Source organism: Helicoverpa zea, chromosome 22 (assembly GCF_022581195.2).
Source record: "Helicoverpa zea isolate HzStark_Cry1AcR chromosome 22, ilHelZeax1.1, whole genome shotgun sequence".
NCBI classification, from domain to species: Eukaryota; Metazoa; Arthropoda; class Insecta; order Lepidoptera; family Noctuidae; genus Helicoverpa; species Helicoverpa zea.
Window position 1 is genome coordinate 4183904 of NC_061473.1, and position 22655 is coordinate 4206558.

A 22655-nucleotide genomic window follows, 5' to 3' on the forward strand; every position below is an offset into this window, starting at 1 on the left:
ACGCTGTTTAATAACGGCAAAACATGATGATTCTTATTTATTATACCTTTAACACCTTGTATACTCATGTTTTACAAATAAAATATCTTTTATCTTTTTTTTTATCTTTTATAAAAAAAAGAAAGAATAAAAAAAATAAAAATAAATAATAGTCAATAAACGGAAAGTAAAGATAGAAGAATAAAGATAAAAGAATAACAATATAAAAGAATAATATTTACGGCCAAATACTAGAATGCTACCAAATTTTAAGGGCTGCTCAAACTTTGAGCAGGACGTTTGCCTCAAACGTCAGTCTGTCTCTGTCACATTTATACTTTTAAGTAGAACATAAAGTTAAGAAGCGTTCGAGTATTTCGAGGTGAATCAGTTAAATTGATATCTTTAGGCTAAGCTTTAAGTTTTTACCTGGGATCTTAACTCTCATGCGTTTTGGTTTTATATAATCCTAGCATAGTTGGAAAAAGGCTAGCCAAATGATGATGATGATAGACCCTCCTGTGTATAACTGAGCTACATACCACACTCGTCAGCCAGCGAGGCGTCGGTGCCCTTAACCGTGGCCTCGACGTAACCGACCAGGATCAGCAGCGAGTCGTGGTCGATCATCACGGAGCTCACTCGCTCCAGTAACATCTTCACTGTGTTGTAGTATAAGTTCGTCATCACTGGCTGGCCCAGTTTCTTGAGGACGCTTGACTGAAAAGAAAATGATGGAATCAGTACCTAATTTCAATAATAAAAAGGTTGAGACCACAGGCATTTTTGGGGTAGACCCATAAAAAAACGAAAAATACTCGAGGCATTATCAAATAAGTTATCAGCATGAGGTAATAAGAATTTAAAGAACCCCGTATTATCATAACGACTTCTATAATTGATGACACAGAGATTGATAAATTGATCAGGGTCAACATGATAGCGAAATAACTTATCATTATGAAATGACGTTGTATGAACTCCAATAAACATATTTTCATTAAAATCGAATCACAGAAATAATAGCCTGAGAAACTTAGCTTCCGTTACAGGTTAGTGGGTCACTAGAGCAACCCTAGGTCACTGAAGTAAACCCAGCTTAACTAATTACATTACAAAACAATGCTTATAACATTCATACTCACTGTCGTACGCACACACACTTCACAGCTCACGTTAGGATTCAATATGGTCTCCATTCCTTGTAACAACTCAGGTGCCTGTTTCATATGTTGAGAGAACTTGTTCAAAAACTCCTGAGATTTAACCGATTCGGGCAGGAATTTAGAGCTTATGTGTAAGACTTTAGCTATCATTTCTTTCTGTACGGCTGGGGTTGGAGGTTTTCTGTGCAACTCGATCCATTCGCCTACTGTGCGACGGACCACTAATTGATGCTTCTGTAGTTCTATAAACGCCTTTGTTGCGTTGTCATCAACGTTAGACATTAGATAGAACAGTTTCTTCATACGGATGGGGGCTGGTAATGTGTACGGAACCAGCGACGTGTTTAGAAGCCGTTCGACCAGCAATCTGTCTTCTAAAGCCGTCATGTAGTAACCATGAAGGATTTTATCTTTGATCCATTGTACCGCTTTCTCTGTGGCCGGTGGTACACTCTCTTCGGTTAAAAACTTTTTGTAGATGAGTGCTAGGCCGGACATAGCCTCTTTTCTAATTTTGAATTTCTTGTCGAGCGTTCTTTCTCGTACGAAGTGTAGGAGATCTTCAGACTCGGCGACGGCTTGGAAGTCTCTCTGTGCCGTCGCAATGATAGCCATTACGACTTCATAACGCACTTGTTCATGGGCATCGTGTTGCCTTAGTTTTAATGTTTCTGTTATATCTTTTCTGAGGTCTGGATGATGTACTAGGAAGTGCATGCAGTATTGCACGCATTTGATTCTGATTGGTACTGAGATGTCGTTGAATCTTCCTAGGAAGGCCCGCCATAATGCTGGGTACTGTTTAGCTAGTTCGGACCCCGGTTCGGAGAACATTCTAGCAAGGAGTGCGACCCCGCTGAGTCGTTCGGGGAACTGTGCGGACTTGAGCTTGCACTCCAACTGCGGGAGTACTGACAGAAGTAAGGAGGGACAACATTGATACAGCTCGTAGATAAGCTCGTACACTTTCGAGTATATGAGGAGATTCTTCTCCTCTTTGCCCAGGATTAGCACGTGGTTGAAGAACTGTGGACAAGACAACAAAATTGGTATACCTACATAAAACACAATTATTTTTCAGATATAATATTCTATCAATAAATAAAACATTATATATCAGAAAAACAGTTTGTATAAGCGATTTTAGGCCATTAGCAATATTACTCCTAATGCACGCAAAAATTGTTGTACCCATTACATAATGCGATTTCAAACAACGAGACTATTAGTCAAAATACATTTTTCCTAACATAAGTACGTAAGAAAGAAACTACACCTCATATACGTACGCTACGCAGGAGTCACAAGAAACTGCGAAACATTTTTCATATAAAGCAACTCCCACGTGCAAACTAATATTAAAATAAATAATAGAGTGTTGCTCGCTCCAGTAAATACATTTTTAATCAAAACTAAGTCGTTTGCAGAGCAGCCCTATAAATGTAGGTAGGAACATTCTAGACGGCGCGTCCGTCGCGAACAATAACGTCAATAAAGATTTGCTTTGAAAGATTCTAGCGAACCAGACTGCTTCGAGTATCAATTTCTATCTCTTGAACATTTATGTACATAAATAATTAACATCAGAATTAATCGAAGTTTATTAAGGCATTAATTGGAAGTAGTAACATTTTCCTGATTAGCCTTTTAAAACTAATAAATAGGGAGGGTTCAGTGATTATAATCCTAGAAATACAAAATACTAGACCGAAAAAATCTAACATACTATAATGTGAAGTCAAAGTATTATTTGTAAAACATACAAACATAAAAAAATATATCTTATAAATCAGTGCGCTATGTTTTTACGAATTGAAAAAAGTTCAAAATGTTTAATACTTTCCTATCCCTAAAATACAGGCATCCGATTAGAAAACTATTTTATAATATCACAATACCTTCCAAAAAATCAAAAAAAACTGTGAGAACAGGAGATTTTTTTATTTAAGGACTTTGGAGTGTTTTTTTAAAATATACACTGCCGCATACTGTATAAAATTTTACTTACCGCCTGTATAGTAGGTTCAAGCGTCTCACTAGTCTTGATAATGAGTTCCTTAGCAAGCGAGTAGGCGTGCTTATGATCCCTCTTGTTGGGCTCCACTAAGTTCAGGAGTATGACGTTCAGCAGCTCGTTGGAGACCACGTCCGACTCCGTGATGAGGGGGCACAGCACGTCCAGCATGAAGGACTTCACTTTTGTTGAGTGTTCCGTACTGTGGACAAAGGAAATATATTAATCTACTAGCTTCTGCCAGCGGTTTCACCCGCATCCCGTGGGAACTACTTACTGTGCCGGGATAAAAAGTAGCCTATAGCCTTCCTCGATAAATGGGCTATCTAACACTGAAAGAAATTTTCAAATCGGACCAGTAGTTCCTGAGATTAGCGCGTTCAAACAAACAAACAAACTCTTCAGCTTTATAATATTAGTACCTATAGATAAGAAGAGCCGGCATTGAGTAAGCGTCATGGGTAATGCTCAATCCTTCTTTGTGTGAGAAGAGACCTGTGCCCTCGGCAATGGGATGATAAATGCCTGATGATGATGAAAATGAAACATTTTTTGGATACCAATGTTTTTCTTAAAGGTTCTGAAAATACTGAACGGTTTTTAAAAAATCTTCCACTGTTTGGAAGCTACACAATCCCCTAATAACAGTCTATATTTTATCCGAGCAAGGCAAGTAGTTCCCATGAGATGCAGGTGAAACTGTATTAAATTATAATAATGGACTCTATTACAGAGGTATTAAAGTCGATAATTGAACAGTCTCAATTGAAAATTCGTATCGAAAAGACGGGTCTTTCAAACACTTCAAATAGCAGTTTGAACTCGCTGTTAAACTTTTGATTGTTTGTTGCTCTTTATGTAAAAGTTATATCATGAGGTTAAGTTAGCATTCCGCACGAGTTCGTAAAACTATGTAAACTATTAATTAAATCTATTGGACCGTATGTTTTCCATCCTTACTGCTCAAGGCAAATAATTTAGCCTGTCATCGCATAGCTCACTTCACAGCGGCAAACTGATTTTGCGCTGTAGTCTTTTGTTCGTACGTGTAGACTATCGTGAATTCAATAACTAACTTCGGAATAGCAAAGGTATTTGATGAGATTAGTATAAGTGTTAAGAATCAAAATTATTTGTCACTAATGTCTGAGAAACTCATACTAAACAACTAAGCAGTTAGCACCTTCATATTGTTCACACTAATTAATTAGGTAGAAAAGATCTTTGCTTAACCGAAATCCCAAAAAGGAGGTTCTCAATTCGGATGTTTGTTTTTTTTAAAGTCTAATAAAGCACACATTCCTGCTTTTTTCTTCTAACATACAAAATGTTCGCAGAAAACTTCAAACCCTACATATCACTCAAAATCCTTACAAAATTGAAATGTGGAATTTTCGCAGAATTCCTTCATGAATGAACTAGGTGGCTGTTAAGGTTCCAAGAAGAGTCGCTTCTAACTGGCTTCAACAGTATGTAGATAAGTACAGAGTAAAACGTAATAAAATTAAACTTTCAGTAATTAAATAAATCTAGACTTTTTATTAGAGTCGGGCTAATAAAAATTCTGCGTAAAGTTCTCTGGATTAAATTTATTCGTTTTAGATTCAGAATCCACATTATTCGAAAGGAATAAATCTAAATAGCGTGTACATAATTATAATTCGTGATTTTAAACTAAATTATGTGAATGATCCATCAATTAATTCTGTATTTTTGAGGTCAACCGCAAATATCACTGACGGTATTAATTTTGAAAACGTCAATCATTCCCTAATTAGATCATCTGGAAAACATCGGTATTACATCATTTCATTTATTGATTGAAGAGCTACAAGGTGATAATGTGATAAGATTACCTTTCTCGATTGATATCGTACAAGATTTTCTTTTAATACAACGATCAATCAAATCGTCCATATGGAAAATCTTCCAAAAATTATGATAAAAGACAATAGGTGTTTAACAATCGTTATTCAAAACATCCTCAATCCATTACTACATTATTTATTACAGATGTTCTCTCATTGATTGATTTAATTAGCAACATAGAATTCTAAAGGACCAAAAATGACATCCAGTCTGTCTGGCGGCCACGGCAGCTATTCTTTCTAAGGAGATCATCCGCCTGCGCAGAACGTATTTAAGTGTTCAGAAAGGAACAATAAGACTGCCTCGATACTTCCTGAAAAGAATAGAAGGATCCACGCGTCACGCAGAATATTCTACTTACTTGACAATCTTGAACATAAGCGCGAAGAGTGCGCAGAAGATCTCCTGACAGTCTTCCAGCTCGAAGCACATGTTGAAAGACTTGACGTAGGCCAGGTTTTCCAGCAGGTAGAAGTAGCGCTTGAACGCCGGGTCCTTGGGGTCCCGCAGACCTCTCAATTGGTTGATCAGGAACAGGAATATCGTTTTTACCTGTTGAGAAGAAGAAACATTAACTTATCACTTTAAATCAAATCTACTAGGACCTTTCATTTTTCATCATCATCATCATCAGCCTACCGCAGTCCACTGCTGGACGTAGAGAGGCCTACGGCCTTTTCATATTTGTATAAGTTTAAAGTTAAGACACAAAAGTTTTAATATAATTTATTCGGAACATTTTTTCTTATTAACAGCATCTTTCTTTTACAGACTGAGATACTACGAATTTAATAGGCAAGCGACGCGTCGCCCTATTCTAGAAAGATCAACGACCTTAAAAAGGTGGTTGGGGAATACCTATCTATACCTATATTACATTTGAAACAGCAAGCCTAAGTTTAAAGTCTTAGGTATACAATTATTGTGTAAATAATAGGGTTTTCGTAGTCACTGATGAGTCCATTTAATATATGATGAGTCAATTTTTTATATCCGTCCTATACTAAACTATCTACATAAATTGTATGAGTAAATTCTCCACACGTGGTATGCATATCGCCTACCAACAGACATCCCGTATTAACAAATTAGCCACTTGACTGACTGCACAAAATTGATACGCTCGTATCGAGCACAAAGACTACGCCCATGAAATGCAATCTACGATTCCTCTTAGCGTTCTCATTCGCCTAAGAAAAAATCGTCTAGACGCAGCTCTAATTTACTTTGAGAAAAATTCAAGGACCCTCAATTCAACTACCTAAACGAAAATTCGGGAACGATCGGAAATTAAACGAAGTGCGTCCTCTAAATAATTTTCGGGTAGATGTCCGTAGAATTTAAATGACAAACAATTGTCATACAGCCGAAGACCGAACGGTGAAAAACTTGCGAAATATTGATATATTTTTTTCGCTGATCAGAATAGATCCCCAGTTTTTCTCCTCGTCTAAGTAAAAACACGTTAAGTACACAAAGTTTAAGCACTAACTCGCTATATCCAATTAAACTTAGTAACTTTTTCCTTCAGTTGTGTTAAAAGGTTCGCCGAGTTTCGCGTCCATATTCATGAACATGAATAAATATCAAGGTACATATTCTAAACCGCCATGGACCTATGTGGATTTCTTTTGCAAAGAAAAAACGTACTGCATGTTATGAAATGAAATTAAAAACTTTGTAGATAACACTATTCTGGTAATTAACACTTCAAATTGATACGACCCCATGGAATTACCCCAATCGTTTCCGAAACCTAGGATTAAAAATTAATGATCATCGATCACTTAAAGGGTGCCTACGCATTCAGTAATTGTTTATGTCGCGTCAAAGGGACGCCTCGACTACATTACGAACAATATTAGTCCTTAATCGAGGATCTTTTGATGTCCTAAGTTTCAACCTTAAAGACTGCAAACGAGGTCAATGCCATTCAAACTTCAAGTGTAAAAAACTCTATTGGCTACTTTTATGAACTATCTGCGTGCTGCGATAAGACACGTCGATAAGATAAACATAAATCTGCAAAGTTCAGTTAAAAATAAACTTTTGAACTAGGGGTCAGGTCTGATACGTGTCCGAAAAGTTCGCCAAAAGATAACCACTACGTAAGGAGTTATGCAGTGGACACAAAAGTGCTAAGTCATAATTGAGCTATGGAATAAAACTAAAGGCATGGACCTAAAACAATTGATGTTGCTTTTCACCTGCTTTCACTTAAATCTATCCTAATATGAGAGTTGAGATACAAAAACACCTATAGGTACTACACATATGTAAAAAATATTCAAAAAGGAGTTAAGTTACTACATGAGGATGACTTCAAAATAACTCCTTTATTTTTGGAAGATTTAAAAGCTCACCTGTTCCTGATCCTTATAAGGCGCCTCCGGGGCATACACCCGGAGGACATCAGCGATGCAGCACGCAATGAGCAGCTGGACATCTCTGGAGGGGTGCGTGAGGAAGAACTCGTCCGCGAGGTGGAGGGCCAGGGGTATGTACTGCTGGTACATGCCCTCATCTTGGCCGAGACCTTGTAATGTGTGCGCTAGGACCTGGGAAAGAAAATTGACGATTAGTTTCTTGGACAGCTGAAGAAGCTGATGTACCTTACAGCAGAATTGGGTTTTACATCGAAAACTCCGTTGCTACACAATAAGTATACCATTTAAACCATTGATACCCTAAACGTGTTAAAGCCATAACCTCAAAGATTCCGTGTCCTCGAATTTTCTTTATGATACATGAATACTATAATAACGATGACGTAAATCCAATCAAATAAGCAACTAGATTAAATAGGCTTAACTCCATTTACTGCATTGTCCCATCACGTGAACCAATCTAGGCCAGGTGTCATGTAGACAATAGAACAATTTGTTGTGTGATTAGATCTAGATTCTAGTCAGTCTAACGTGACCAAACAATGTATGAATGTTGGTGAGCCGTGGAATACGGGAAATTAAAGAAAATGTTAATATCATCCCAACACAAGTATCTTTGGATTACTTTTTGGGAAGCCCCGGCAACTTAATATACAATTTATTGTCAATAAACACATTTAATTTTTTTTATTTTAATAAGACGAAGTCTGCCCCTATCAAAAGTTAACCATTAAACACGTCTACAAAAAAGACCATAACGATTTTTCAAAATTTTTGGGTGTTTCGTGTCCAATTTTTGCCAACAATGAATTCAATGTAGTTTATCGAGAGCTTTATGCTCATCTAGTGCTATATCGCATAATAGAGATACCTATTAACAGTCACAACGGGAGGGAATTCGTGACCGCAAAGTCAGCTCTCTCGCACCACTGACATTGTCATTACCCGAGCTATGTCCCGGCTATATTGGGGTCATCCCGCACAAACCAGATACGATTTAAACCATGTAAATGTTGGATTTATTTAAGCACACTATAACTTGGAACAATATACCAATAACTGATGGCAAAAATCATCAAATGACCCCTCCCGCTGTGGGTTAGCAGCGGTGAGGGAGTGTCAAACTGATGAAACTGATGAAAAATCCATCATGTTCCATCGTAGGCCTTTTATGTACCAGGGCCGCGGTAACTCTTTCGAACAATCCCGGAGCCCAATTATACCAATATCTTAGGTACACAAAAATATTTCAGTCTTTATGTTAAAAGTATTACAGAGACTCGGGCAGGCACAAGCGATAAGCACGGATTAACATGTCAAATCCATTGATCCATAATGCAATTTAACACGAGCCTCGAGCTCTCTCATTAATATCGTTACATAAATGGATGTATCACGCATATTTATACTCGAAGGACTTTAATTTGCTTCGGAAAGGTTCGGAACCTGGAAATCGCATTTGATTTCGCAATCTGTTTCGTATTTAGGTTCTAGGAATCTAGGTAGCACTGAAAGCTATGGTAACAACATAAGCTGTCTCGTATAAAATACTCATATAATAGAAAAACTTAAATAACCCACCATAAAGTAGGTACAGCCATTCATAATATCAGTGTATGTTGAACACAAACAAAATGAAGGTTGCAAACTTAAAACACCCCAAACATTTCAAAGTCGAGGGTTAAAAATAAATTGTGTAAAGTGCGTAGACAGGCGTCTAGGTAAAAGCTCCCCACTTTAGGTACAGCGAGAGCACGGTTAGGCATGTACCTTGTTCAACTTCATTCGATATCATATCGATTGATTACGATTGCGAGTTACCCGCACCACTCCTCCGCGATCACTCGCGTAATATGCACGTCCCTTTATAAATAACACATTGAAACACTGCACATACGACTTAAAATATTTCTATCTATCAGCCACAGCGGAACCAATTTATCTGGCTCTATATTTAGTTCGCAGCAATTAAATTACATTCGATATAATTATATTATGTGATAATTGATGGCTCTTAGGAAGCAGTTAAATATCAATTTTATATCAAGTGATAACTGCATTGATTCATTGTGAGTTTAATGAGTTTTATACCTCAAACATATCAAGCCTTTGAGAGCTTTATTCAACCATTTATCGTTTCTATTTCCTTTTTTACTTGGTTTTATATTTATGTGTACTTAGTTGTGTTCTGTTCCTATTCCTACCACAATTTGGGCGTAATGCCTATCTAAGTTCGGGGCCTGTCAATTCCTCAAACCAGATGCATAGTATCGTATCTTATCGTAACATTCATAGCTTTCCGGTGACGTCATGAAATTGGAGAGGCCATCCTATTGCCTCGAGGCACGACACGGGCACAAAGGCGTACACAGCCTGCCTTGGGTTTTATTCTACCTGAGATAGGCACCAAACATAATCACTATTCGACATTTTATTAGAACGACCCTTATATTGAAATGTCAATTTTGACTAACGCTTGAGCAATTTCGTAGCTTATGTTCGCCTCAAAGTAAGAGGGCCAGAGATAAAAGAAAGTTATTTGAGTGACATTTTAACATTTTCTTGAGAGAACCCAGAATGGTTATTTTATTTTGTTACTACGATAAATTAGGGTTCAGCAGTTGTATTGTGCAAACCGATGATTGCTTTTGCGAAAAAAAAAATAAGGGAAACTGTTTACACATATTAATATGCGAAAGGCTAAGAGCCGATCACAATTGAATTACAAATCCGACCTTTATTTCAAGGTGATAAGGAGCCTATATCACTCTGTATACCTACATACGTGTTTATTTATGTAGGCATAAATTATGTTTTCACTTGGCACACTGATGACAAATCCCAATGAGCTTACAACGATATAAGGAAGTGCCAGGATATAAGTCAAGGCAAAAAATGCAAAACACCCAAATAATTAAAGCTATGTAATATACCATATGCCAATGCGTTACTGCGGTTGGTAAAATGGCAGCTATGCCAAGGCACTGTTTCGACGACAGGAATTTGCGGTCGCTGCTAAATTCTTTTAGAAAAACATCTTTATAAAGCCGTAGTTAATAAGAAATAACGACCTCTGAAACCTCGAGTTGTAAATAAAAGCAATCTAAGAAATATGATATCTTTCTATCATAACGAGGCATTTCTCAATCCCCGAGGGTAGGCTCGTAAAACACAGGGTCAGTCGACTTACAAGTAATAGCATAGAGTATATGTAGAATTCTGAAGTATTCCCGGATTAGTGATCAAAACTCGGAAACTTTAAAACCTATACTTGAGTATATTAATTTTCTACAATAGAAGCTTTTAAAATAAAACCCGTAAGTTCGCATAAAGTATGTAATTACTCCGGGCGTTTACTGTTACCAAGTCTCCTTACTTACACGTATTTGCGCATGTTAGCAAAAAATGCGACAGTCATTTACTGTAGAGAAAAAATAGACATTGCATAATAACGGTGGCTGAACTTCCTTGCATACACGTAAAATAGGGTAAACTTTGTTACAAAACTATGAGGTACAGAAGAACCACTTCATACAAACTCTTGTTTGTAAAGTTGCATGAACACACTTTGGGACAGTTAACTTTTCTACTTTTTTTAGATTACTTAGACAATGTATTGTACACCAAAGTAAAATCTAGGAATTTCTGGATATATTTTGAATACTTTCTAACATCACATACGAAAAAGACATAAGGACCTACCCAATAGACCCGTACCTGAAGGACGAAACTTCTGCACACAACTCCATGTTGTAATAATGTCGTATGTGGAAATCACAACACTCGTAGCAACCGCTCGCATTGATTACAAGTTGGAACTATTAATAGTAGTACACAATATGCAGGTAGTTACCATGTTTGACATGTAGTTAGCTGTGCATTTTGTGTTTAAAACATTTATGTTCATATTTCAGCTTTATGTAATAAAAGTTTTCGAGGACCTGAATAAAAGCTGCACGGCCACTGACTGACCAACGTTAGTGAGGTTAAGCAACGTTTGACGCGGTAGGGCCGTGGATGGGTCTTGTCACGACGAGATTCTCCGTATTACGGAAGGCACGATAAATTGATGGGTCCAGGCTGTCACTTAAACATCTCTAACAGTCCTAAAGCTAGAAAGTCTGACAACCAGTCTTACCGTGAGTATCACGTTTTTCGGGTAACTGGATTGAGAAGGTCAGATAGGCAGTCGCTCCATGCAAAACGCTAGTTCTTAGCTGCATCCAGTTACTTACTTAGCTGGAAGGCGCCCCAACTTAGTTGGCAAAAGGCTAGGCAGATGATGATTTGAAAGGTTTATACTGTGCACATCTGGGAACTTATACACGCTGGGTAGCTTACAGCGCCTCAATGGCTTCAGTTTAGAATTACAATCGCATAAATTAACCGGTATTTGTGTGCGCATTTTCCTGGAAGTTATTTGAACGTGACAGGCAAGATTACAGGGAATTGTAAATATTCCCTTTGATTCTTTCCATAGAACAAAAAACACAAACATAGCAGTATTAAGGGGCAGAGGAAGACTTCTGTGTGTTAAATTGTTAGCAAATACATCAAAGCTGGTGCTCATATACAGTACAAATCTTTAACTGCGACTATGACTGAAGGACTTCTATATTTACCTGAGGAGCTTACTCTTTATATGAGACTAGAGAAGGTACTACATATTTCAAAGAGTCTATTTTCTACTACAGAATAGTTAAATGCCAAAGGTTCTATCTATTTGCAGCCTTATGACCTTTTGCGAGCAATATCCTGTAGTTTCATGTTTGTATTTTGCTCTAAAGTAAATTAAAAGCGCTGCAAAACGGGGAAGCAAAAACAAACCAGATTTTATTACTGTAGTTTGTTAGGACACTGTATTCATGTTTACAGAGTGCAGCAGTGTGTAATAAAAATGGGTGTGTTTTCAGAGATTCAGTAAATTAACATAAATGGCAGTTGAAATATTTTGCATGTTGCATTTCAAAAACCACAGACAAAGTGAGTGCTTGTTTTTACAAAATTTTAATAGAAACAAGTATTTGTAATGTGAGATGTTTGTGTGATTAATTAGCCTATGAAATAAGTACTTTCCACAAGTTCGATATGGATTTCTTGGACCCAGTTGCACCATTGTTGGTCGCACATTGGTCAAATCGGTCATTTGACACCTGAAAATGGTTCGGTTATAGTTAAATGGTGCAACTCACCGTTAATTGCGCAGATATTATATGTAAAACTAAAATCCCTTAATTTGAATATCCAATCGATCTTGAAACCGATACAACTAATTTTAACTTGCCAGCCAATGCGACATTACACAATAAAAATAAAAATTAGGTCAGCAACAATTTATTAATACGTGTGCATGTCCATGTTACGCTAGCTTTACTCTTTCAACGCCGTTTAAAAATACAACGTGTTTATTTTGGCACTTTACCGTGTAACTAAAAATATATACGGTTTGACTTTTTACGCTATTTCAGTGCGTTTCGCAAAGTGATTGCAGTCACATTAGTTCGAACTAGCTGGAAGTGCTTTCTGTAATTTTTCTGTACATTTATCAATCTTTTGTCATGAGCCAGCGTGTTATTGGCGTTTGTGGACGAAATGTGAATTTATTTTCCACTTCTCTTGGCAAAATTTATTGAGTTTCAATTATATTAGAAGCGTTTCACGTGAAAAATGTTCAGTATTTTATCAAACGGAAAATGTAGTACTTTTTCGCATTTTTATTTTGTTTTCCTTGCTTCATTTGGGCATAGTGAATGGTCAAGAATACAAAACAATTTGGAATTGGTCACTAACCCAAATACTTACGCGAAATAAGTTGCGAATTGCGACAGACATTTCCGAAAACCAGAGAACAGTTGTTCAGCGATATTATCTTTTCGCTATACAACTGTCGTCTGAATTTATTAATGTCTTTAACTACTGCCCACGGTCTTGTCTGTGATGTGTCATGTCGGCGTATTTTAAGCTTAATCATAAATTATTACCAAAATCAGATATTAAGAATAAAGATACATAGTTTATTTGTATTCTACTTTGTATGGGTTGAAGAGGTCAGATATGCAGTTGCTCCATGAAAAGCACTGGGACCTATCTACTCAGTACTCAGCTGCATCTGATTAGACTCGAAGCCGACATCAACATAGTTGGGGAAAGACTAAGTAGATGATATTTTTTTTATTGACCGCTTCCACATTAATAAGCTTACGCCATTATGTAGCCAAAATTTACCCCGAACTTCACTTTCCATAACAATTATTGATTAAAAGCAACGGTAACACACCATCAACCCATGGAACCTTAGGACCGAAACACTACCAGTACATGAAAGAACCAAACCACATAACAACACGCAAACACCAATTAAACACATAGTATACAGATCCTATGCCGATTAACCTCTGAAGCTGACAAGTCTGTGCCCCGGTAGCCTGGCGAGCCATTTGACGGAACCCGTTTCCTTTGGAACACCTTGCGGGAGAAGCAGATGTTTCTTGTACGAAGAAGGGTGTTATTGCAATACTTATGTGTAACCTTGATGAATATGGTATTTAGTTTATTAATTGCTTTGATTAATTCATGATACTGTAGTGAGTAATGAGGAGTATTTTCATGATGTGTAAGTTCTGGGTATTGCTTGCAATTCTGTGTGTGAGATCTAGTGTTCTATTACTCCCGCGTCTCTTGAAAAGCGATTCACGCAAAAGGATAAAAGTATCTCTCGATTAATGGTCTATCTATCACCGAACGAATGTTATAAACAGACAAATTCTTCAGCTTCATAATATAAGTATATAGATGAAACATAAGGAAGACGGTACCTATCCAAAGGTCATACTTTTAAGCAATGGCAATATTCCCGTCACTTGGTCAGAGTAAGTTAAGCTTAAATTACATACGTGATTCTGATGTTACCTACATAATCAAAACAATCTCCTTCCTTTTACCATCCGCATTGAGAAATAGATAAAAACATCCTATAGATAGTGGTTTCATTTTGTATTCGTAGTAAATAAGCGAGACTTCGACAAGGGATCGAGAGGTCATTTGCTGAAGTTCAATCACATTGATCATCTGCTATTGCGAACTAACAAGCTTCGAACGAGCTAAACAAATTACTATCAAAGCACATCAAACAAAATTGCGTCTCAATCATTTAAAAGAGGAAAGCATAAAATATTTAATAATAAAAATGTTCGCTATAATTTACGTGCCCGGTTCGACGAATAGAGCTGCGCAGTATGCCTGAAAGTTTTATATTTCACGTTATTCAGAAGACTGACGGCCGTGATTGCGGGAAACAGGATCAATATTGCACCCTGGATGTTCTACAAATAAACTATATACGGACGTAATAAACAAATATCAGGTTTCCACGTAAAATCAATATACTGCGAGGTTCAGGAGTGCTTGTTAACTGTGAGCGATAACTGGGTCAGAACTAAATGTTTCTCTCTTCATGTTTGTAATTGTTTCTAGCATAACATCACGCCTTTGCGCGAAGGCTTAGGCAGAAATATACCTGTAGGAGACCCATACCATATATTGTCCTCAATATTTTATTTCTATATGAAGCTACATGGATCATACATCTAACGGCAATGGCTAATCTTCTTTGCTAATTGCCATCTTTCTGTATACCTACTGCCTCGAGTGTATCGTAACTTATACTCTCAATCAATGAGAAACGATCCCAACATAATAGGCTATCGTTAGATAAATTCTATTTATGCACTATAATCGGTATGGAGATTAGACCATTATCGATACAATAAGCCTTGCAAGTGAACCGCTTAGGCTTCTTTGCATTATTATTCTCATAATAAAGTAAAGCAAACTAAGTGCAGAAAACAAGAGCTTAGTAACACGTGCCACCTCTTAGCGATACCACATACCTACATAGTTTCATCTCTCTATCTATGGGACTGATGCAAGTAAATACATCTTTAGTGTTTGTTTTTAATATCAACCTCACAGCTTTTTACGAAATGCATTAAGTTTACACGATAGCTGCTGTTTTGGATAAACTCCAAAAAGGCTGGACCCTAATTTGACAGAACTTGCTAAAGACACAAATGAAAAGCAATAACTAGCTTACATTTGTTAAAGAACTCAGAAATAAAGAGGGGACCACGCCGAAGACATAAGGTAGTAAAACGATGAAATGGCAGATAAGAATACCACCTTAAACGTCTCCCTAACTCGAAAGCGGACGCCGAGAGGATGTTGTGAAAGTCGATATAAGAGACGACAAACTACGGAGGATGCAAGCCAAATAAAAGAAAAAAGAGCCAGCTTCCAATTATTCCGGGCGGACTAAGGTAGCGTGCTAAACGCACACAAATTAGGTATACGTAACGTATTTAGGAATATACGTGTTTAGGAACGACTAACAAAAACCTATAGATTCGAAGATTGAGGCATACTCCGCCTCAATCGAGAACCTTCCAAACATTGTCTTTTGAAGGATTTGGCAAAACAAACGTACGTAAGAAACTAAGATTGAGATTTACGAGTCAACAAAAAAAACAATAATAGTACATTACTGTGTATACTTTAATCAGTATTAATAAAACACCACACATGGTAGTAAACTGCAGCGCCAACATTGTTTATCTTCGGCAGCGTTGCAAAAACGTCATGTCAGTAAAATTACGTCATAAGCACATCTTACAAGCACGCTTGCGATATACCAGGACCAAAAATAGAGTACAGTTATACGGAACCATATTAAAGAAATGAAGGTAATTTAGTAGCTCTTAATTAATGAATAAGAATGTCTTTAATGGCCATAATGCGAAGATAGAATCATCAAAGACAAGAAACTTTTAGGAGCAGTGAACCAAGATAGTACGTATAATAAGGCCAATATTGAGCACATATCTGTCCATAACCGTAGCTCGGAAGTTCATGAAGATTAACAGTCTCAAAGTTTCCGGAATACGAGTAACTCGAACTTGCGGTTTCCTATGTCACGCCCCGTATATTATATTATCTTGTGAATCCCAAACAATGAATCAGGCGATCGACCGTCTTATTTGGTCATCAAAGAGTAAACAACACAGCTCGTTTATGTGTGCAGATCTGTTTGTTATACAAAATATTTTATGGTTTGAGCGTGAAATAAATTCCTGGTAACGAATATTCTGGTTACAGGAGGGGGTTGAAGGTGGGAGTTGAAGAGCTCGCTCACAAACGATTTATTTACCAGAAGCTTTATTACGTAACAAACTGCTGGGCGATAGTACCTAGTTTTATTTAACAAAAAAATAATGTTAACTTAAACAGTGAAATAATATAACATTTGATCGTGTGCGGATGACAATCGATACAGCCCAACCCAACGCGGAAGTTGTATGCCAAATACTTACATTTTAATAAACATGAGTCGTTCTTTTATCTCATCCACCATCGATGATAATAACGAGGACTTTTCTCTTATACCAGGACCAAAAATGATATTAATCTAATTAATCGATTTTAATCTCTATCAGATAATAATGATATAATAATAGAATAGAATAGAGCGTTCTCTATCAGAAATTAATATCATAATTGTGAGTAAAACCAATTATGCATTGTGAAAAAGACCACGCATGACGTATAAGACTAACCGATACGAGTAATTTACTGAAAAAAAAAACTTAAGTATATTGTTATGGTATATAATTGAAACAATTTTAACCCAACCTCTGCTATTCCCATTTGTCTAAGATTGCCCACGTCCGATAATCGGAGACCGATTTTTGTGAGCGAAAAAATAGAACACACTGATAGCAATAGTGCAACGCACACATCCTACAAGTCGTTCAGAAAATCCTACTCAGAACATCCTACAAAAAATCGGCCCGATTAGTCCTACATAAAGTTTGACGTGAGCGGACATCCTAACCCTCGCCATTATGAACTCAGTCACTTTCTATGTATGCAGACTTGCCTCTTTTAGCATCAAAAAATCAAAAAAGCTTGATATTTAAAACGCAAAAAACAAGACTCATATTGCGACGATCTGTTTGACGAGCAGAGTAAAGAGAGACAGATTGCAAGAAAAACAACAACAATATATCGATCCAATGTACCGTCAACGAGGTTCGTTTGTGTATGAATTGCGAAACGCAGTTGCATGGGTTGCATCACTGGACACCCTGTATGCATCGCGTCCTGAGGCGAATAACTCAGGCTTCCGATATCAGGCTTTGATCTTAAAGAGCCCAATTACGAGATTGAGCGTTGGCTTCGAGATTATTTTTTGAGTTAAATAACTTGTATGTATACTTTTAGTAAATACTGAACATTGAAGTATATTTTATTTTCTCATTTGTCTTACTGTTACAGCCTTTTTATCGTCCCACTGTTGGACTCAGGCCTCCTCTCACATTTTTCTTAATTTATTTATTTTTAATAACCTACATACCTGTATAAGTATTTATGTTCATAAAAAAAAATGATCGCTAAGAGGCGAGAGACCCATTGTCGAAAGGATTTATAACATTCGGCAAAGCAGATACAATAAACCCTTTTTCTGTTCTGTTGTATGTAGATATGATCTTACCTCCTCCGTATTTAGAAGTCAGATAAATGTCTATTATTTATGTGGACAACTATCAGGAGGGAAAGGACAAACCCACGTAAAATGTCGGTAAGACAACCCCATCAGATTTTCTTGGCAAAAAAACTCAATAAAGGTGTTAGTAGCTAAGTTTTCACATCGTAAACCATTATTTATCTATATTAAAATATGCTACCTGTACATTTCTAAATTACAAAAGTCATATGTGATACACATATCATTTTCTAGATAAGCACTAAGGGAAAGCCTGCGCGAGATATCGAATAATAAATTAAAAGTGACACTTGTAAGTACGTATTATAAATAAATAATCCCCTGCATTAGTATTGATTAAAACCAGTTTCAGAATCGTATCAAGATAGCAGAGAAAAATAATGGAAAATGTCTCTTGGGTCAGTAGCTGAACGATTGACTGTTGTTCTGTCCATAACGTGTTCGATTCCCGCACGCGAAAATGTTTTTACAAAAGTCGTATTAAAAATGTATATACCCAGTATAATACCCAGTATAAATAAATATATAGATAATAAATATAATATATGTATTCCATTACACAAATCTATCAATTAAAATATGAGTTAAAGTTAAGTTACATACAATTTAAAAGTTAATAGGGCAATTGAATAATGTAGTAGTTCTAAGATCTCATTCGATAAGTGCACGATACCTCATTATGAACATAAATGTTTGTTTTTTTTAACGAAAAGTCATAAGGGCCAGGTTATTAATAACGCATGGTAAAATTCAAAATAAATTAGTCACGCGAGTTAAAATAAAATTAACCAATGAAGCCACGTGTTATGGTACGGAGCAATCGCATAGGTACCCAATTATACATAGTGTTGCCATAATTATGTTCCATCTTCCCACTTTCCCCCTTCATGAAAGAAACATTTGCAAAATTGAAAAAATAACAATAAACACATGTTTTATTTTAATTTTGATCACAATCGTTGTAGACTCGCTTTAATTCATTTCCTGGCCATATGTTAAGGCCGTAAAAAAAGTGTCTATGGAGTTTCTTGCTGATTCTTCTCCATAAGACCCACTTTTTGGAACCGCCCAACTAGCTTGACGTTTCGTAAGCACCTGTAATAGGTCTATATGAAATAAAAACCTTTGACTTTGATACTCCTTTCCGATGCATATTTAAGAACAAGCAACACCAATTTAGCCTCGATACACTATTCCTAGGAATATGCTTCATTTGAAGTGACGAAAATGTTTTAGCCCCCTTAACGAAGACCCCTAAAAAAGGTATGGGCAGTGCTCCAACCAGACTTAGCAACAATAGACCCAGAGACCACTTGATGGTTTTATCTGACAACACTACCCCACTCTTATCTCGCCCTTCAATCCGGGGATAGCCGACTGTCGAGTGGATTTACGCTATCTAACGAGTTTCATACTATTTTAATTAAATCAACAAATCATTGAAAAAATAAGGTATATTTAGTTAACCAAAATAAATTAAAATTAATTTAAAAATATTTTATTTTGGTTATTTGTAATTAATTATTAATGCTTATTAATTAATTAATTAAATTCAAAAGAAAGAAAAATTTGTAGCCCTTTCGTATTTGTACATGTAGGTCTCCTTTGGAGTACAAGAAGTTTTCAGATAATAACTTAATATTATTATATAAGACGTGCAATATAAAGATAATAAAACATAATAGGCTTTGGTAAACGGTGTTTAATTGTTATGTGGGGGCATGCTTGAAAATTAATGTCTAACTTTCCTGTAACAGGTACCTTCAGATGTATTAAAAAACCTGCACTAATGCCAAATCTATGATAGAAACAAGAATTTGTTCTTAATTTTATCAGTCATATGGTGAATTGCACCATTATATAACTATAGCAATAACCAAACAATCTTAAGGTGTCAAATAGCAGCTATGGTTTGGGTATCATTGGAGTTAAATGGTGCAATTCGTTGTTACACTTGAATTAATATCCAGTTTGATATTACACTATTTGTACTGTTTTTTAGGGTTCCGTAGCCAAAATGGCAAAAACGGAACCCTTATAGTTTCGTCATGTCCGTCTGTCCGTCTGTCCGTCTGTCCGTCTGTCACAGCCGATTTACTCGGAAACTATAAGTACTACAGTGATGAAATTTGATGGGAATATGTGTTGTATGAACCGCTACAAAAATATGACACTAAATAGTAAAAAAAAGAATTGGGGGTGGGGCCCCCCATACATGTAACTGAGGGATGAAATTTTTTTTTCGATGTACATACCCGTGTGGGGTATCAATGGAAAGGTCTTTTAAAATGATATAAAGTTTTCTAAAAAACATTTTTCTTAAAGTGAACGGTTTTTGAGATATCAGCTCTCAAAGTCGTAAAAAGTATGTCCCCCCCCCTCTATTTTTATAACTACGGGGTATAAAATTCTAAAAAAAATAGAGGTGATGCATGCTAATTAACTCTTTCAACGATTTTTGGTTTGATCAAAGTATCTCTTATAGTTTTTGAGATAGGTTGATTTAACTGTAATTTACGGAACCCTTCGTGCACGAGTCCGACTCGCACTTGGCCGGTTTTTTTATGAATAAGTTTCTCAGTAAGCATCACCCAAAGTGAAATTACATATTTAAATCTTTCTTTACACTAAAAAACCTATCAATGAGTACTAAAAATTTGCTGCACATACCTTAAGTCTCCTCACAAGCTCATCTGGACCGAGGTCATCGGTGATTGGACGGCAGCCTTGCGGGTACACTATTTCCGCCATGCTGCCAATCTGGAGACAAACATTTTATGTTCTAGAGCATAATTAAGTAATTGTTTATTCAAATTAGGCGAATACATCAGCCTTTTTGAATGTTTACAAAAGACAGTCCAGCTAAAATGCCTACTCTTTGCCATTTTCTATGTGTCTTTTAACTCTCTCTTCATCTTCAGAAAGCTGCATGTTTAATCACCTAACAAGCCCTAATGTCGGTGAGAATTGATGGTTTTGATGAAAAGAAGCAACATAATTCTGTCTGCATAGTTTTGAAGAACCAATTGTATTTTTTTTTTACAAATTATTGTAGCATCTTAACAACTTACATACATGTCTAATGTAGAATAATTATATGGTAATTTTCGAATTTACTAATTGTTCATAATTACTGTAAAACTGTATAGCTAATTACTATACTATGTATAATACTCTATAAACTCTATACTGTTTGTTTGAAGTCTTGAATCACCTTTGTTGGTGTGGATTTCTCAAGCCCAATATTTAAGAGTCTGGTTAATTATTGTTCCTTACTTGCTGTCCCCGCAGTTTCCTCTATGGTTACCCTGGTTACCCTATGTCCTGGGAGAATCGCTTACTTCAACCTCATCATCATCCTCCGAGCCTTTTTCCCAACTATGTTGGGGTCGGCTTTCAGTCTAACCGGATGTAGCTGAGTACCAGTGCTTTACAAGAAGCAACTGCTCTGCCTGCCCTCCTCAACCCAGTTACTTAGCCAGCCCAATACCCTTTGGTTGTACTGACTTACTTGACTCAACCTAAGTGTAGCAAATCTCAGGCTCAAGACTATCTTTAAATTGAAGATTGAATAGTAACAGACAGACTTACTTTCGCATGTAGGGTATAATATTAGTATGGTACACATAACACTAAGCAATTTGACTACCCACCAAACATTACAATATGTCATCCAAAGACTTTTCCTTGTTCAAATAATAAGAAATGATGAGTGATTTTTCATAATACTAAGAAATAGAGTGGATTTTCAGACCTACAATGTTGGCATAACATTGAGACACTACTTTTTGAAAGTGCATTTAGCTCTAAACCTATCAATGAAAGTTGCATATAATGGGTAAGTGCTGCACTAGTTCCTTTCCCAAACCATTAGATTGGTAAATACCGTCACCTCGCGAAGGAAACTAACTCGCACATCCAGATAAAAACACCAAAGATTGTTTTTAATTCGATCAGTAGTTCCTCAGATTAGTGTTTGTCAAACAAATAAACTCTTCCGCTCATAACATTACTTTAGTTTACCTGCTCCCAGTTTACAAAGCAGAATGTTTTTAAAAAAAATCAAGTAAACAACCCATGTACATTACGGTGCCCTTCCTAATATTATAAACATCATGCAAAGCAGGATAAAATAGTTTAAAATGCAAGAAATCATGCATTTTTCTCTCTTCTCAAATACAAAAATAAAGCATTCATGATTTTACAAGCATAAGTTTTACTTAAAAAGTAGGTCAAGGCATTTAAATAGGGATAATGCTTTACAGATTTTCAGAAAAACAGTAAGTAGGTTTGTGTAGAAAAATCTAGAATGTGAGTTATGGACTATGGAGTCCCTATATGATTAATGAGCAGGGCATTTAGGACAACCAAAGACAAACCTGGTGATCAGGTAGTGCCAGATTTGAATCAGAACATGATGGTACAATGTTTACTTGCTGGGTGCCATACTGTCACATAATAATGCAAGGAGATGGTCATTCAAAATGTGCATCCACAACACAGGGAACTACAAGCAAACAGTTTTTGTGTACATTGCATTATCTGTTCTTGACCTAACATGATTCTGGCCGCTTATCACAAAAATCTTTATTGATTGAGTGCGATCGTGAAAAATAAAAAGACATCGTCCTCAAAACAACATCATTACAATGTTTAGAAACATAAAACATGACGTGTCGATC

At 36.4% G+C, this 22655-nt stretch overlaps 1 protein-coding gene across 1 annotated transcript in view; it reads right to left on the reverse strand.

The window, feature by feature from the left end:
* The window catches only part of LOC124641148 (sister chromatid cohesion protein PDS5 homolog B-B), a 34356-nt gene that overhangs the window by 11190 nt on the left and 511 nt on the right, over positions 1–22655 (reverse strand). Inside the window, exons 2-7 of the mRNA XM_047179140.1 lie at positions 20644–20733; positions 7392–7586; positions 5390–5580; positions 3154–3361; positions 1125–2171; positions 522–699 (exon numbers count right to left, since the gene is read on the reverse strand). Coding sequence (XP_047035096.1) covers positions 522–699; positions 1125–2171; positions 3154–3361; positions 5390–5580; positions 7392–7586; positions 20644–20724 — 1900 coding nt within the window. The 5' untranslated portion in view covers positions 20725–20733. The remainder of the gene's footprint in view (positions 1–521; positions 700–1124; positions 2172–3153; positions 3362–5389; positions 5581–7391; positions 7587–20643; positions 20734–22655) is intronic.